Source organism: Nerophis ophidion, linkage group LG07 (assembly GCF_033978795.1).
Source record: "Nerophis ophidion isolate RoL-2023_Sa linkage group LG07, RoL_Noph_v1.0, whole genome shotgun sequence".
Classification (NCBI taxonomy): Eukaryota; Metazoa; Chordata; class Actinopteri; order Syngnathiformes; family Syngnathidae; genus Nerophis; species Nerophis ophidion.
Genome location: NC_084617.1, coordinates 77759404 through 77778295, shown reverse-complemented (window position 1 = coordinate 77778295; position 18892 = coordinate 77759404). Strand labels below are relative to the sequence as shown.

The window sequence follows — 18892 nt, the reverse complement described above, 5'->3', positions numbered from 1 at the left end:
CTGTCTTTATCAAAATATAACTATCGATGTCAACATTGTGGATATGCTGAATGTTTCATTTATGATCGTGGCCTTTGGCAAAAGCTTAACTCTTTTGGGCGAACTCGGCTGAAGCTGGCGTCGGAGCTGTTTGGGCGAGCTCGGCTGTAGTGAGCTCGGCCTAGGCTAGCTCGGCTGTAGTGAGCTCGGCCTAGGCTAGCTCGGCTGTAGTGAGCTCGGCCTAGGCTAGCTCGGCTGTAGTGAGCTCGGCCTAGGCTAGCTCGGCTGTAGTGAGCTCGGCCTAGGCTAGCTCGGCTGTAGTGAGCTCGGCCTAGGCTAGCTCGGCTGTAGTGAGCTCGGCCTAGGCTAGCTTAGCTGTAGTGAGCTCGGCCTAGGCTAGCTTGGCTGCAGTGAGCTCGGCCTTGGCTAGCTCGGCTGTAGTGAGCTCGGCCTAGGCTAGCTTAGCTGTAGTGAGCTCAACCTAGGCGAGCTTTGCTGCGGCTGTAGCTAGCTTGCTAGGAGCTGGAGCGAGCTCGGGTGTAACTCACTCAACTTGAGCGGACATCGTAGCTGATGTCGATTTTGGGGTCCATTGTGGAGGGGAGTCATCTTAAACCCGATCCTACAAGATCCAGGCAGTTGCAATTGACTTTCTCTTACATCAAGGACCCACTTGCAAATGTTCTTGGGATTTGCCAACTTTTATAGGTGATTCATTCGTAATTTTAGCAGCAAGGCCGAGCCTTTGACAAGACTCACATCCACCAAAGGGCCTCTTACCTGGACCCCGGAGGCTGAGAGGTTTTTTTTTCCATGACCTAAACAATTGTTTACAAAGCACCAGGACTCATCCATGTTACTCCCACTTTGCAGTTTTTTGTCGAGGTCTGCGCATCGGATGCAGGAGTGGTAGCAGTTGTGTCCCATCGCTCCTCAATCGACCAGAAGCACCAAACATATGCCTTCTTCTCATGTCAACTCACTACTGCTAAGAGGAGTTATGATGTGAGGAATAGAGAGCTGCTTACCACCACTCTCAGTGGAGGCACTGGTTGGAGGCCACAGTAACCCCATTTGTGGTTTTCACTGATCGCAAGAATCTGGTCAACATCAGGACTGCTCAGAGACTTAACTCCCGCCAGGCACATTGGTCCATGTTCCTCACCCGCTTTAACTTCTCCATCACCTACAGACCTGGCTCCCGCAACATCAAACCAAAAGCTCTCTCCAGAATACAGTCTTACGGAGGGGGAAGTCACGCCGGAGACCATCAGTCCTGTGGCCCAGGTGGTGGGAGACCTCCAGTTGGATGTGGAGAGAAGGGTGTCTGGTGCAGTTAAGAACTCTCAGAGGGCAAAAACTTGTCCCGCAGATAAACCGTTTGTTCCAGCTGAGCAGAGGTCCGAGGTCCTTCTGTGGAGAAATGTCTCTAAGGTGTCCTGCCATCTTGTGGTGAGGTGCACAAACTGCTGCCCGCAACCGGACGCTGACTGGTCGCCCCATGATCCCAGCACGGGAGTACCAGCTGGAACAGGAGGTATGACTCTCCTCCAGGAACTCACCGTTGGCTGGTCCTTTCAGGAAGCTGGCTCCAGGATTTGTAGGATCTTTCAAAATCGACAGGCTCATCAACTTACAACTACAGCCTAACCATCATCGAGTGTGCCCCGTTTCCTGCCTCAAGCCAGTCTCTGCCAGCCTGCTGCGTCCTCCGTCTGTGCCGCCTTTGTGAACTCCAGGAGACGTGGTAGTGATGTGCAGTACCTGGTCGACAGGGAAGGTTACAGTCTAGAGGAGCGCTCATGAGTCTCCTGCTCCTGTTTCCTGGACCCGGAGACCAAAGAAGATGTCAGGTATACGGCTGCCACCCAGAAAAGCTCCCTTGGTTGTAATAAAAGATTGAGTAATCAAACAAGAGTCAAGTCTTTTGTATCCTTTGTGATATTACGGCATGTTTACATTTAAAACATTGCAAGATTACGTCATTTCCTCCGCTGGCACCGAATGCTGCCCGCTGGGCACCAGTCCAAGGCTATCAATGAAGGGAAAAATGTTATTTGAAATTATTAGTATACCGTATATTACCAAATAGTAGCCTAGGCGTTTATTTCACAAAATCAAGTTTGGAGACGGGCGTTTAAAAGAAGCAGGCGGTTATTTGCACAAGGCTTTTATATTTCTTTTTGCACCAGCCTGCACCAGCTCATTATTTGGTTACAATGGCTACTGTCCAGTTGTTCTCCTCCTGAGGGTAAAGTTGTTCCGACGCAGGAATCGATGAAGGCAGCACTCGTTGCACCAAACACCACCCTGGTGTCTCTCGTGTCACTGGCGGTGGCATACAACTCTTTGGCCTTAATGCGGATCATTTTGCGAGACACACGGTGGTTCATTCCACGAACGTGATGTATCTACTAACACAAATTAGCATCAAGCTTGTCGCTCACTTTCTTCCTACCTCCACCAGATAAGCGAGCCCGTTTTCCATCGATCGCCGACTGAGATACTAGTTCTCCCTTTTTTGTTTTCATTCTCGTACACGTTTTGGGTCAACGTTAAAATGTTTGACCGCTGCCAAACCAGAATTCTGCTCTGCATACTTCACAACCGCTAGCTTGAACTTTAAGTCAAACTTTCTGTTCTTCTTCCCCTTTAAAGTATTCCCGTCCATCAGTGGCGGGGTACCGGTATCCTGTTCATTCAACTCACTGCTACTGTTGCTTGCCATGTTGAAACTTTTCCTCGTGGGTTTGTTGTTGTTGTTGAGTGTGTGTTACGCTATATGCGGTGACCCATTGCAATATGTTGATTACCCAGAATCCCCACTAACGTAAGCCATCACGGCACAGATTTCTTTAAAGGGGAACATTATCAGCAGACCTATGTAAGCGTCAATATATACCTTGATGGTGCAGAAAAAAGACCATCTATTTTTTTAACCGATTTCCGAACTCTAAATGGGTGAATTTTGGCAAATTAAACGCCTTTCTGTTTATCAGTCTTTTAGCGATGAAGTCAGAACGTGACGTCACCGAGGTAACACACCCGCCATTTTCATTTTCAACACATTACAAACACCAGGTCTCAGCTTTATTTTCCGTTTTTTCGACTATTTTTTGGAACCTTGGAGACATCATGCCTGGTGGGTGTGTTGTCGGAGGGTGTAACAACACTAACAGGGAGGGATTCAAGTTGCACCACTGGCCCCAAGATGCCAAAGTGTCTGCCGCCAGACCCCCATTGAATGTACCAGAGTGTCTCCACATTTGACTGGCGATGCTAAGACAGACATGGCACAGAGATGTATGGATAACCTGCAGATGCATTTGCAACCATTAAGTTAACGAAATCACAAAGGTGAGTTTTGTTGATGTTGTTGACTTATGTCACTAATCAGTGACATAAGTCACTAATTATTGACTTATAAACGATGCTAACATGCTATTTATGCTAGCTGTATGTACATTTAAAACTAGATACCCACATTTAATGCGAAACAAACACTTACCAATTGACGGATTTAAGTTGCTCCAGTGTCACAAGATGCGAAAGTCCTGATCGTTTGGTCCGCACATTTTAGCGGCGATGCTAATAAGGCAGCCATGCTATGGGCCACTTCATTAGTTACACCCATGCTATGGCCAAATAGCGTCAATAGCTATTCGCTCAATAGCTTCAATTTCTTCTTCAATTTTGTTTTCGCTATCTGCCTCCATACTCCGACAATCTGTTTCAATACATGCGTAATCTGTTGAATCGCTTAAGCCGCTGAAATCCGAGTCTGAATCCGAGCTAATGTCGCTATATCTTGCTGTGGTATTCCCATTGTTTGTTTACATTGGCAGCACTGTGTGACGTCACAGGGAAATGGACAGTCGCATCGCAAATAGATAAAATCAAGAACTTTAAAGCATTTTTTTAGGGATATTCCGGGAGGTGTAAAATTTTGAAAACAACTTTGAAAAATAAAACAAGCCACTGGGAACTGATTTTTATTGTTTTTAACCCTTTTGAAATTGTGATAATGTTCCCCTTTAAGCCTTTGATTGTCATGTACCTCTCTGGACTCCACGCGTCTGCTGGTACCGTAATTACCTGAATTACTGCACCTTTGCTTTTCATTTTAGTTTATACATTAGGCTTAATGAAATCAATATGATCTTAATCTAAATTATGCAAATAAACAGCCAATGGGCGGCTATGCGGTTAATTCACAAAACGGGGTCAGACTCTGGGCGGCTAGTAGGACATGGGTGGTTATTTGCCCAAGAGCGTTTATTTGGTAATATACGGTAATTTAAAAAAATATTTTAATATTTGAGGCTATTTTCTACGTTATAAAAATTTTACCCTGCACCCTTCTTTAGCTATTGAAGACAGCTTAATATTGAGATTACACAGAGAAATCATTCTTTTCAGCCTTGTACCAGTGTTTGGATGTAACACAAATAATATCTCCAAAACAATAAATATGATAGTAAAGCAGGCAGCTGCAGGTGTGTGTGTTTAATCACTACCGTTTAAAGCAGGGGTGTCAAACAGGTTTTATCCGCCCCGCGTGATGAGTTTGCCAAGTATAAAAATGAGCTGCTTTTTTTTTTTTCTTAACCAAAGAAACTGCTGTTCTAAGTGTGTCCACTGGATGTCACAATAGCAATTCTGTTAGGCAAGCAAACGCTTTATACCGGAGTCAAGCAAGAGGTACACAGTAAAGGGTGACTGTGGCTCCTCCTCCTCCACCCACATGACACTTAAAACCTGCCGTTTTATGTCTTCTGCTTGGACCACATGGTCATTTAGCACCCTCCTTGGCCCAAAATGTCTCTGTCACACACCAGAAAAGTCAACTTAACCATTTTGAATAGTTTTACCTCCATTTCTTAGGGTTTGTTGAGTTAGCACTGGATGGATATGTGGATGTGACAAAGGAGGTGTTTGATACCTAAAAGAGTTTACATGTTGTGTTTTATGTCCAATCCCAAAAAGACTGTGACTTAAAGTTGAATCCTGGCTTTGTAGATTCACTGAGACCAGGTCTAAGATTGTTGGGTTTTTGAAGCTGCACCAATTTCCTCACAATTCTCAACAAATTTGAAGTGTTTTGTCCGGAGGATTAGTTGGGATTTGTACATTTTCTTGTTCTATTTTTGGCCAGAGTAAAACCAAGAAAACAACCTACAGTCGTCTTTATTTTGAAGTTATCATGCCATGATTTTACCACCACGGTCCACTTGGGAATTGATTTTCCTCCATGAGACCCATGAGCTAAAATGAGTTTGACATCCCTGGTTTAAAGTAACTAAAGTTGGAACCAAGAGAGGGACTTTAAGTGTACATTTGCTACAATATGCTAACATAAAGTGTCTTCCTCTGCATCTGTGTCGTGTCGGACCTTGTGACAAATGGATGGAAGACATGCCAGCAGGGGATCACCGCCCCTTTAGTAGAAAATCCTCCCGTGTCTGTCCTTGGTTTGCTGTTTGCTGTCCTCCTTCCTCTGCTTGGTAGCACACAGCATCACATTCTTATTACTTTCAGTCGTGCAATGCTGAGTACAGAGTAAACATAGGTAGTTAAATACTTCTTTAGTCCTCATGGGTCTTATTCAAACCAGAATTTACACTCCCCTCAAAAGCCATGCTGGCAGTGTGACGGAGAAAAGGGCTTCTTGGTCCTTTCTGATGCCCATTTTCTCCCTTGGAATGGGCAACTGTTTAGATTCAGCCTTCACGACGGTAAGACTACATTTGTCTTGTTTGTTGGAAATTTGAAGTATGTCTGGAACTACTAAAACTTTCATGTAATGCTGACAGTGCAAAGTCTTTCTTGTTGATTGTTGGTCCACCTCATGTTTGGTTGGACAAGCATTGTTGTGATTGCAGCATTTTGCTGTGTGTCCAGCACACAGAGCCTTGCTTTCTGCAGACTTGAGCATGTTTACAGTTCCTGTGACAATGTGCAGTCGTAAGGTGCCACTCCGTACTACGTGTCCAGTAAACTGTTATGAATGATGCGTGGAAACTTTGCAGCATGTTTTTTTTTATGGATGCTTCTAGCTTGTTTTCATACTGTACATTCTGTCCAACTCACTTACAACAACACAGACACTCCTCTTTCACAATAACTTCCCTGAACAAAGATGATTCTTTTTTTTGTGTACCAATGATTGTCACACACACACACACACACACACACACACACACACACGCACACGCACGCACTAGGTGTGGCCAAATTATTCTCTGCATTTGACCCATCACCCATGATCATCCCCTAGGAGGTGAGGGGAGCAGTGGGCAGCAGCGGTGGCCACGCCCGGGAATTGATCTTGATGCCGTGAAAATGTAATTAATTGTTAGTAACAGTGTTATTTACCCAAAAGTGTGTCATTACCATTAAAGGTGTGGCCAAGTACAGAGAGGCTGAACACACATGTAACATTTGACCTGGGACACATTTAAAAACAAGCTGCTGTCACAACTCAAATAATTGTTTGCAATGACTCCATTTTTTTTCTTTTGATTGGGAGCAAGCAAAAGCTATATAAATGTTTGAACCATGACTGCATACTATATGAAAAAAAGTAGTGGTATTAAATATATGTAAATATCAATATAATCCACTACCTTTGCTTCGGAAGAAGTAAAGCAAACAACCCGATGTGGGTTAACGTGTGTGTGTGTGTGTGTGTGTGTGTGTGTGTGTGTGTGTGTGTGTGTGTGTGTGTGTGTGTGTGTGTGTGTGTGTGTGTACTTTTCGGGGGGGTTTTCGGTCCCCTTTTTTAAATAAAGGGGACCACAACAAATCTTACGGTACATTAAACATATGTTCATTTATGCATGTATATAAACATACAGTACATGCAATAGAAGAACAATGTTGTCCTTCAATAAAATGTTGAACATACTAGACAACTTGTCTTTTAGTAGGAAGTAAACAAACAAAGACTCCTAATTAGTCTGCAGTAACATATTGTGTCATTTATACACCTATTATTTTATACACATTATTAAGGACAAACTGTATAAATGGATTATTAATCTACTCGTTCATTTAGTGTTAATATCTGCTTATTTTCTGTTTTAACATGTTCTATCTACACTTCAAAGTCCTCGTGTCCAGGGACATATTTACTGACTCTATAAACATAATATACATTATATATATATATATATATATATATATATATATATATATATATATATATATATATATATATATATATATATATATTTATTTTTTTTTTTTTTGCAAATTACAAATAACGAACAAAAAAAAATTCATGTACATACCTGTAAGTATTCACAACATTTCCTTTGTTGATGCACTTTTGGCAGCAATTACAGCCTCAGGTATTTTTGAATGCGATTTCTCAAGCTTGACACACCTATCTTTGGGCAGTTTCACCCATTCCTCTTTGCAACAACTCTCAATCTCCATCAGCTTGGATGGGAAATGTTGGTGTTCATCCAGGATGTCTCTGAACATTGAAAACCATCCCCACAGCATGATGCTGCCACCACCACCATCCCCACAGCATGATGCTGCCACCACCACCATCCCCACAGCATGATGCCGCCACCACCATGTTCACAGCATGATGCCGCCACCACCACCATCCCCACAGCATGATGCTGCCACCACCGTGTTCACAGCATGATGTTGCCACCACCGTGTTCACAGCATGATGCTGCCACCACCATGTTCACAGCATGATGCTGCCACCACCATGTTCACAGCATGATGCTGCCACCACCATGTTCACAGCATGATGCTGCCACCACCATGTTCACAGCATGATGCTGCCACCACCATGTTCACAGCATGATGCCACCACCATGTTCACAGCATGATGCTGCCACCACCATGTTCACAGCATGATGCTGCCACCACCATGTTCACAGCATGATGCTGCCACCACCATGTTCACAGCATGATGCTGCCACCACCATGTTCACAGCATGATGCTGCCACCACCATGTTCACAACATGATGCTGCCACCACCATGTTCACAGCATGATGCTGCCACCACCATCCCCACAGCATGATGCTGCCACCACCATGTTCACAGCATGATGCTGCCACCACCACCATCCCCACAGCATGATGCTGCCACCACCATGTTCACAGCATGATGCCGCCACCACCATGTTCACAGCATGATGCTGCCACCACCATGTTCACAGCATGATGCTGCCACCACCACCATGTTCACAGCATGATGCTGCCACCACCACCATGTTCACAGCATGATGCTGCCACCACCATGTTCACAGCATGATGCTGCCACCACCACCATCCCCACAGCATGATGCTGCCACCACCATGTTCACAGCATGATGCCGCCACCACCATGTTCACAGCATGATGCTGCCACCACCATGTTCACAGCATGATGCTGCCACCACCACCATGTTCACAGCATGATGCTGCCACCACCACCGTGTTCACAGCATGATGCTGCCACCACCATGTTCACAGCATGATGCCGCCACCACCATGTTCACAGCATGATGCTGCCACCACCACCATGTTCACAGCATGATGCTGCCACCACCACCATGTTCACAGCATGATGCTGCCACCACCATGTTCACAGCATGATGCTGCCACCACCACCATCCCCACAGCATGATGCTGCCACCACCATGTTCACAGCATGATGCCGCCACCACCATGTTCACAGCATGATGCTGCCACCACCATGTTCACAGCATGATGCTGCCACCACCACCATCCCCACAGCATGATGCTGCCACCACCACCATCCCCACAGCATGATGCTGCCACCACCATGTTCACAGCATGATGCTGCCACCACCATGTTCACAGCATGATGCTGCCACCACCACCATCCCCACAGCATGATGCTGCCACCACCATGTTCACAGCATGATGCCGCCACCACCATGTTCACAGCATGATGCTGCCACCACCACCATCCCCACAGCATGATGCCGCCACCACCATGTTCACAGCATGATGCTGCCACCACCACCATCCCCACAGCATGATGCTGCCACCACCATGTTCACATCATGATGCTGACACCACCATGTTCACAGCATGATGCTGCCACCACCACCATCCCCACAGCATGATGCTGCCACCACCACCATCCCCACAGCATGATGCTGCCACCACCACCATCCCCACAGCATGATGCTGCCACCACCGTGTCCACTGTAGGGTAGGGTGGGAGGGGCCTATCCCCAGGTGCATGTCTTTGGAGGTGGGAGGGGCCTATCCCCAGGTGCTTGTCTTTGGGGGTGGGAGTAAGACGGAGTACTCGGAGGGAACCCACGCAGTCACGGGGAGAACATGCAAGTTCCGCACAGAGAGATCCCGAGCCTGGGATTGAACTCAGAACCTTTGTGTTGTGAGGCACATGCACTAACCCCTGTCCCACCGTGCTGGCTCATGGCATCGTATTCCAAACTATTTGAGGCTGCAGTTGCTTTCAAAGGTGCATCAACAAAGTATCAAGCAAAAGTTATGATTACTTATGTCCATGAGATTTTTGTGTTTTATTTTTAATGAATATGCAAATAAATAAATAATCCCCTTGACATCTATAGAAATTTGAGAACAAAAATGGATGTGTTCCATTTTGGAAAGAGGCTGTGACATAATAAAGTGTGTAAAAGCTGAGTGGTGTGGTGTCGATGGCCTGCTGGTAAGTGGCGAGCACTCGGCTGTCTCAGACTGTGCTGACAGCGGTGCTGACGATGCCCTGACAGCGGTGCTGACGATGCCTCCGACAGCGGTGCTGACGATGCCCTGACAGCGGTGCTCACGATGCCTCGTCCAGCGGCTGCTTCCCTTCCTCGGGTTCACGATGTCTCAGTTTGTTTCCAACTCCTCAGCCGTCACGTCCTTGCATGTGACGTCAACGCACAATGTTGTGTTTACACTCTTCACTCCTCCCGCTGTTAACCCCTGAGGCTTCTGGGATATGTCTGCCTCGGTCTCTGCCCTTTAAAGGTTTCTTTCATTGTTGACAAGTGTTGGGAAGGAAAAAAAACAGAAACACAGGTTGATGTTCCTTTGTGAACATTGAAGGTATGTTGTTGGATGATGATTACATACTTTCTACCTTTTTGTCACACGTTCTTAGTTTGTGTTTACAGCAGCAGTTTTATGGCCATCCCTGCCAGTCTTTGGGTCCAATTATGGTGTATTTCTTATGTATCATTTTCAAGCTGGACCAGTGATTGATTGTGTTCTCTCAATAGGACCGAGAGCTACGTCCAGAAGAAATGGATGGTAAGTTTGTTTTTCTTCAACAGTAAGTCGCCAACAGAAAATGTCCTGTCAATCCATGTCATGAATGTCTCGTTAGTCATCTGTCAAACAAATGATCCAAATATGTTGGCCTGTTCTTTCACCTTTGTCATTATCTTCCTCTTTCTGCTCTACTCACTCTATACAAAACTCTCTTTGAAGCACCTCTAAACGACTGTAATGTCATCTGCTGGAACACCTTCCCTAGCTACCCTCACAAATTACAATCAATGCAGAAGTAAATCACAGAGGTCCTGTCATGGTCCAAGTTTAATGCCCCCACTCCACATCTATTCCAGAATGATCATCTCTTAAGACTAACAGAGTTCAACGTTTATCACAAAGATTTTCTAAGCTATCAAGTCATCCACAGGCTGAATCTCAGGCTCTGTAGCTTGCTTCCTAGTTATGGTCCCCAGCAAGCCCACAACACTCCTAACTTTCACCTGATATCAGGTAAACATGGTCTACTGGCTTGTACTGCTCCAAGTCTTGTATGCAGGGGACCAAAGATCTACATCCGGCTTGATGAGAGCCTCAGGATGCTTTATTCATTCTCCAACTTCAAAAAGAAACCGTGTTCATAGCTGTTAAAGGGGAACATTATCATCAGACCTATGTAAGCGTCAATATATACCTTGATGGGGCAGAAAAAAGACCATCTATTTTTTTAACCGATTTCCGAACTCTAAATGGGTGAATTTTGGCGAATTAAACGCCTTTCTGTTTATCGCGCTGGAGGCGATGACGTCAGAATGTGACGTCGCCGAGGTAACACACCCACCATTTTCATTTTCAACACATTACAAACACCGGGTCTCAGCTCTGTTATTTTCCGTTTTTTCGACAATTTTTTGGAACCTTGGAGACATCATGCCTCGTGGGTGTGTTGTCGGAGGGTGTAACAACACTAACAGGGAGGGATTCAAGTTGCACCACTGGCCCCAAGATGCCAAAGTGTCTGCCGCCAGACCCCCATTGAATGTGCCAGAGTGTCTCCACATTTGACCGGCGATGCTAAGACAGACATGGCACAGAGATGTATGGATAACCTGCAGATGCATTTGCAACGATAGTCAACGAAATCACAAAGGTGAGTTTTGTTGATGTTGACTGCCAGCTAATCGATGCTAACATGCTATGCTAATCGATGCTAACATGCTATTTACCGGAGGTGCTAAAGCAGACATGGCACAGAGATGTATGGATAACCTGCAGATGCATTTGCAACTATATTACGTTTCCTTCCACCCACATTTAATGCGAAACAAACACTTACCAATCGACGGATTTAAGTTGCTCCAGTGTCAAAAGATGCGAAAGTCCTGATCGTTTGGTCCGCACATTTTACCGGCGATGCTAACGCAGCTATTCGGCCATGCTATGGCTATGAATAGCGTCAATAGCTATTCGCTCAATAGCTTCAGTTTCTTCTTCAATATTTTCATACTCCAACCATCTGTTTCAATACATGCGTAATCTGTTGAATCGCTTAAGTCGCTGAAATCCGAGTTTGGATCCGAGCTAATGTCACTATATCTTGCTGTGGTATTCCCATTGTTTGTTTACATTGGCAGCACTGTGTGACGTCACAGGGAAATGGCCAGTGTCTTCGCAGAGAGCGAAAATAAGGCACTTTAAAGCTTTATTTAGGGATATTCCGAGACCGGTAAAATTTAGAAAAAAACTTCAAAAAATACAACAAGCCACTGGGAACTGATTTTTATTGTTTTCAACCCTTTTGAAATTGTGATAATGTTCCCCTTTAACCGCCTGTCTATGATGCCTCATGTGGATGGCTAGTGCTCCTTTAGAGGATTAGCATTGTCACATGTGGCTTGGGGGTAGACTACTTTTGGGTTGTGTGTGGTTGTATGTATATATGTGTGAATGTATGTGTGTATGTATGTATATATGTGTGTATGTATGTATGTATGTGTGTGTGTGTTTTTATGTATGTATGTATGTATGTATATGTGTGTGTGTGTATGTATGTATGTATGTATGTATGTATGTGTGTGTGTGTGTGTGTGTGTGTGTGTGTATGTATGTGTGTGTGTATGTGTGTGTGTGTGTATGTATGTATGTAGTATGTATGTATGTATGTATGTGTGTGTGTGTGTGTGTGTGTATGTATGTATGTATGTATGTGTATACTTGCTTTTCTGCTCCTATTTTGTCTTTGTCATATGGCCTTTTTGTGCTTGCCACCATGTCTGAGTATATACTGAGCTCTGGACCCCCCACCAAAAGCTTCTTCTAGCTTATCTGGGGGACCCTTTCACTTACCACCATCCTTAAATGGATATTCACTACTTTTGTAACCGTGATATGGTATTGTGAATAAACTTGAAACTTGAACTTAATCAGTGGCGGTCTGTGCATTTGGTACCCAGGCTTTAATCGAGGACTTAATCGCCCACTATGACGTCAAAATGATACTTTAGCGACCCAGTGTTGTCCAGGATGTTATGTGGTTTCTCAGACCAGGCTGCAGACAAATATTTAAGGCAACAATGTATTCCCGCCGCAGTAGTGCACACTGGTTAAAGCTTTAATGCTGGCCTTATAAGACAAACTCTTCATAGTTGTGGTTATCATAAAGATATGTTTACAATTATTTAGGCCTTCATTGTGTCCGAGAAAATAAATAGTTGGCCATTTCGATGGTATTAAATGTAAAGGACTGTTGTAGATCCAATGTTGATGTGCTGAACCCTCTTTCAATGTTGACTGTTATTTGTTCAAGCACATGATATGTATTATTAATAAAGTATTTGGATGTATCAATTAAATCAAAGTAATAGTTTGCTATTGACAAAGCTCATCTGTGCATACACTACTAAAATACACTTAGGAGATGTACAAAATATTATGTTGAATCACTAAGATGTTGTTTAAGGTTGATTTTAGCTTTTTAAAGGGTACTTCAATGTATATACAGTACAGTACTGTAGGTACTTTATTATCAAATATGTAACTTTCTTATGGGTTACATAGTTTAAAGTTGAACTATGAAGATCTTCCACTTTTCTGACTTTTAAATGTTGTTACAATGTTGGATACTCGATATAAACGCTACTAAAAGTCAAATCGTTAGCTTCATGCATTGTGGCGTGAACGAGCTGACAAAACTAACGCTGGGTTTTGCAGTCATTTCTTATGAATGTGGTCCATTCTAGTACGAAAGCCAAAAGCAGTGAAGTTGTCATGTTGTGTAAATGGTAAATAAAAAGAGAATACAACAAATCCTTTTCAACTTATATTCAATTGAATAGACTGCAAAGACAAGATAGTCAACGTTGGAACTAGTAAACGTAGTTATTTTTTGTAAATATTAGCTCATTTGGAATATGATGCCTGCAACCTGTTTAAAAAAAGCTGGCACAAGTGGCAAAAAAGAGTGAGAAAGTTGAAGAATGCTCATCAAAGACTTATTTGGAACATCCCACAGGTGAACAGACTAATTGGGAACAGGTGGGTGCCATGATTGGCTATAAAAGCAGCTTCCACTGTAAAGAATGTATTTCCATTTCTACATACTTCAACACTTTTCTGTCTTGCTTTACACAGAGTTGCGTGATGCGTTTAAAGAGTTTGATAAGGACAAGGATGGTTTTATCAGCTGCAAAGACCTGGGAAACTGCATGAGAACGATGGGGTACATGCCCACGGAAATGGAGCTGATCGAGCTGAGTCAGCAGATCAACATGAACTGTAAGAATTGAGCCGTCTTGTGTTCTTTCAATGTTTGTTGTCATGTGTACATCATGATATGCTGCTCTTTTTTCTTAAGTGGGAGGTCATGTGGATTTTGAGGATTTTGTGGAGTTGATGGGTCCAAAACTTCTTGCCGAAACAGCAGACATGATCGGGATAAAAGAATTAAAAGATGCCTTCAGAGAGGTAAATGTTCTTGTTTGCTGTAAGTTGGTCTTTTCCTTTTGTCTTCTACTAATTCTTTTTCACCAGTTTGACACAAATGGAGATGGTGCCATCAGTACGTCTGAGCTGCGAGATGCGATGCGTAAACTTCTGGGCCATCAGGTCAGCGTTGTAACAAATCTGTAATAAGATGGAGATGTCCATTGTGTCCACTAACTACTTGTTTGTAGGTGGGCTTGAATGAAGTGGAGGACATTCTACGGGAGGTTGATTTGAACGGAGATGGGCTCGTCGACTTTGAAGGTAAAAACAATGACTTGATGGAAGTATCTAGTGCAGTGATTCCCAACCAGTACGCCATGAGGAATTCTTAAAGTCCACTCAATAATCCCCCAAAATTATTCATGTACTAAAAAAATGTATAATTTGTTTAAATAAATGATTTTCATTATTGGTGTTATTAGTAATCAAGATCAACAAAGACAGAATCGCACAGAAAATAAACACATTTTTCCCATAAGAAATGCTCTGGAACCTCGATTTACCAAAAATTAGTTCTTTAAGGGGTCATGTCAAGAAAACACGTCTTTCTGTGGCAGCATCGGAGAAAGTTGTACATGTAAACAAACTACGGTGAGTTCAAGGACCGCTGAAATGAGTAGGACAAAACAGTGCTGGCCAAATCCTCTCATCTGTGAAGCATGTTTAACACAAACAGGGATATTTATAACAATTAGGAAGCTTGTTTGTCCTCTACAATAAATATATTAAAATAATAAAAAAAAAATGTTATTCATCCTCTCGAGTCGCAGGTTGCTGACCCCGTACTAGACCTGCGAGTGCAATCACAGTCTCAAATCACAAAACTCTTTCATCTACAGTAGAGTTGTACTGTATCAGTATAGTACCGCAATACTAATGAATCATATTCGGTACTATACCGCCTCTGAAAAGTACCGGAGTGTATCGAGTCGATACTGCTATGATCACGGCGATATTTTTTGGCATCACAACATCTTTTAAAAAATGTATATTATGTTTATAAACTGAGTAAATACATCCCTGGACACATGAGGACTTTAAATATGGCCAATGTATGATCCTGTAACTACTTGGTATCACAGTGATACATAAAAGGGTGTGATATCATCCTAAACTAATGTCAAGTATCAAAGAAGAGAAGAATAAGTGATTATTACATTTTGACAGAAGTGTAAAAAGAACATGTTAAGACAGAAAGTTAGCAGATATTAACAGTAAATGAAGTAGATTAATCATTCATTTTCTACCACTTGTCCTCAATAATGTGTATAAAATAATAGGTGTATAAATGACACAATATGATACTGCAGACTAATTAGGAGTCTTTGTTTGTTTACTTCCTACTAAAAGACAAGTTGTCTAGTATGTTCAACATTTTATTGAAGGACTAAATGACAATAATAAACATATGTTTCATGTACACTAAGATTTTTGGTTAAAATAAAGCCAATAACACCATTTTTGTTTGCGGTCCCCTTTATTTAGAATAGTACCGAAAAGTATCTAAATACTTCTGGTACCGCTACTGCTACCAAAATATTGGTATCGGGACAACACTAATCTATAATGATCAGGAATTTTGTAAAAATCCGCTTTACCTTTTCTGTTCATTTTAATAGTGCAAAGTGGAAGGCGGAAGACGGCGCTGTAAATACTTCCTGAATGTTTAAAACCACACATCGCGTATCCATGGCTTTGTTGGAGTCATATTGAGCTAGCAAAATAGAAACATTTTGTAAAAAGGCTAAAAAACACTTTTTGTTTAATTGATTGAAACTTTTATTAGTAGACTGCACAGTACAGTACATATTCTGTACAATTGACCACTGAATGGTAACACCCGAGTTTTAAACAAGTTTTTCAACTTGTTTAAGTCCACGTTAATCAATTCATGCTAAGCACGACTGCACTGCCCTGCTAACACAATGAGCTGGGAGACGGATAAGCCCCGCCCACAATGGGTGTGCTGCAGCCACACAATGGATGGATAAAAGGTTCTATCACTGAGACAAGATTCTTACAACAAAGCATATTTCTATTCAGTCTGTGGTTCCTAAGTCCAGATGTTTGTACAATGACAGGTTTGTAAATCAAGGTTCCACTGTTGTTTGCTACAAGTTCTGTCCACAATTCGGCCCCGTGTCGGCTTTTTTGTGATTCTTTGTTTGGGCATTCAAATCCGTGCAATGAAGCAAGTAAACAGACGTGTTTGTTACTTACTACGTTTGACCGTATGACAAAAATCAGGGTACAAGTTTGGCAAAGATGTTTCTTAAAAACTGAATCCTCCCAAGAAGTGAAGCGTACAAAAAGCTGGGTGGCTTTGTTTGTCTGTCAATGGGCGGACTAAAGGTTGGGAAACACTGTTGTGGTGTCAGTCCAGCGGCCAAGATGACCCTTGTCTTCCATTTTGTTTTCTCAGAGTTTGTACGAATGATGTCTCGTTAAGACCACAGAAAGATGGGTCTTGAATGTGAAGCCTTGTCCCTGGCAGTACTTAATCCAGTCCACCAGGACAGGCTACGTTCTCTGAGCCTTTCAAAAAAAATTGACCGACACTGGAAAATTTCAAGTCTTTGAATGTTCTAGAGTGAAGAGTCACCTCAAACCTTCAATCAAAAAGTGTTCTTCCAGTCCCACTGAGGCAGAAGTGGCTGTAGCCTAGCTGGTGATTGTACATCTGTCTTCTTGCACTTTAACTCTCACTCAGTAACTTCCTGCTGTCTGCTCTCTTCTTCTCCATGAAATGTTGCCTTCTGTGTTAGACCACGTCGGGATAAGCCTGTAGAAACAATTTAGAGTGGCTACATTGTTCAAAGTGTGACTAGGTTTCCACTTTCGATGTGTGTAGATTCAAACGAGTATGTTAAATGTTCTTTGTGTGACCTTGGCGCTCCACTTGAAAGCCCATGTAGCAATACAACCTGCAGTCCTGCTCAAAAGTTGACAAACACTTGTGAAGGACATCCTGTCATGGCTGTCTTCAGGTTCCAATCTTTTCTACAACTCTGAACTTTCCTCCAGAAGGTCTTATCGTTGTCCATGTGATGTCAGATTCATTAAAAAATGTTGCTGTTTGGCCACAATACCCAGCGATATGTTTGGAGGAGAAAAGGTGAGGCCTTTTAATCCCAGGAACACCACACCTACCGTCAAGCATGGTGGTGGTAGTATTATGCTCTGGGCCTGTTTTGCTGCCAATGGAACTGATGCTTTAAATACGACAATGAAAAAGGAGGATTAGGTCCAAATTCTTCAGGACAAGCTAAAATCATCAGGAGGGAGGTTGGGTCTTGGGCACAGTTGGGTGTTCCAACAGGACAATGACCCCAAACACACCTCAAAAGTGGTAAAGGAATCCCAAAGTCCTGACTTAAAGGTGTGGACAATGCTGAAGAAACAAGTCCATGTCAGAAAAGCAACACATTTAGCTGAACTGCAGCAATTTTGTGGTGAAAAATGTAAACAGAAGCTTGTGGATGGCTACCAAAGGCACCTTATTGCAGGTAAACTTGCCAAGGTCACATGTAAGCAAATATGAACATTGCTGTACGTATACTTTTGATTGCTGACATCTTCAGTAGAGCCAAAATAAATTCATAAAAGAAGCAAACTTCATGAATGTTTTTTGTGAGCAACAAGTATGTGCTCCAATCACTACATCACAAAAAAACAAGAGTTGTAGAAATGATTGTAAAGTCGAGACAGCCATGACATCATGTTCTCTACAAGTGTACCTACACTTTTGACCACCACTGTATGTGAGCACCTGTGATTTGTCCCTGTGCCAGTCTAGTCCCAGTGCCAGTCTAGTCCCAGTGCCAGTCTAGTCCCTGTGCCAGTCTAGTCCCTGTGCCAGTCTAGTCCCAGTGCCAGTCTAGTCCCTGTGCCAGTCTAGTCCCTGTGCCAGTCTAGTCCCAGTGCCAGTCTAGTCCCTGTGCCAGTCTAGTCCCTGTGCCAGTCTAGTCCCAGTGCCAGTCTAGTCCCTGTGCCAGTCTAGTCCCTGTGCCAGTCTAGTCCCAGTGCCAGTCTAGTCCCTGTGCCAGTCTAGTCCCTGTGCCAGTCTAGTCCAGTGTCATGAAGATGCTGCAAGACTCCCCTTAGATGTGAGTCCTCCAAGTCTGCCATCACAGACCAGGGGTGTCCAAACTTTTTCCACTCGGGCAGCACACGTCATAATTTATAAATGATGTGCAATAAAACCAATAAACGTCAATTATATGATAGCTTTCTGAACAAAACATCTTTGCTTAATGTCCTAATGTCTTCTAGCTGGGGTGTCAAAGTCAATCAATCAATCAATCAATGTTTATTTATATAGCCCCAAATCACAAATGTCTCAAAGGACTGCACAAATCATTACGACTACAACATCCTCGGAAGAACCCACAAAAGGGCAAGGAAAACTCACACCCAGTGGGCAGGGAGAATTCACATTCAGTGGGACGCCAGCGACAATGCTGACTATGAGAAACCTTGGAGAGGACCTCAGATGTGGGCAACCCCCCCCCTCTAGGGGACCGAAAGCAATGGATGTCGAGCGGGTCCAACATGATACTGCGAAAGTTCAATCCACAGTGGCTCCAAGACAGCAGCGAGAGTCCCGTCCACAGGAAACCATCTCGAGCGGATCAGCAGCGTAGAGATGTCCCCAACCGATACAGGCGAGCGGTCCATCCTGGGTCCCGACGAGCGGTCCAT

General features: G+C 43.4%; 1 protein-coding gene across 2 annotated transcripts in view; it reads left to right on the top strand.

The window, feature by feature from the left end:
* cabp1a (calcium binding protein 1a) overlaps nucleotides 1-18401 on the top strand; it is a 28119-nt gene extending 9718 nt beyond the window's left edge. The window contains exons 1-7 of one of the 2 annotated variants that reach the window (XM_061907185.1): nucleotides 5427-5714; nucleotides 10216-10246; nucleotides 13838-13981; nucleotides 14061-14170; nucleotides 14237-14311; nucleotides 14380-14452; nucleotides 16614-18401. In XM_061907185.1, the coding sequence (XP_061763169.1) occupies nucleotides 5574-5714; nucleotides 10216-10246; nucleotides 13838-13981; nucleotides 14061-14170; nucleotides 14237-14311; nucleotides 14380-14452; nucleotides 16614-16639 (600 nt within the window). In that variant the 5' untranslated portion in view covers nucleotides 5427-5573 and the 3' untranslated portion in view covers nucleotides 16640-18401. Of the gene's footprint in view, nucleotides 1-5426; nucleotides 5715-10215; nucleotides 10247-13837; nucleotides 13982-14060; nucleotides 14171-14236; nucleotides 14312-14379; nucleotides 14453-16613 lie in introns of those variants that run through there. The other variant, XM_061907184.1, reaches the window with a different exon arrangement.
* Nucleotides 18402-18892: the final 491 nt, after the last annotated feature.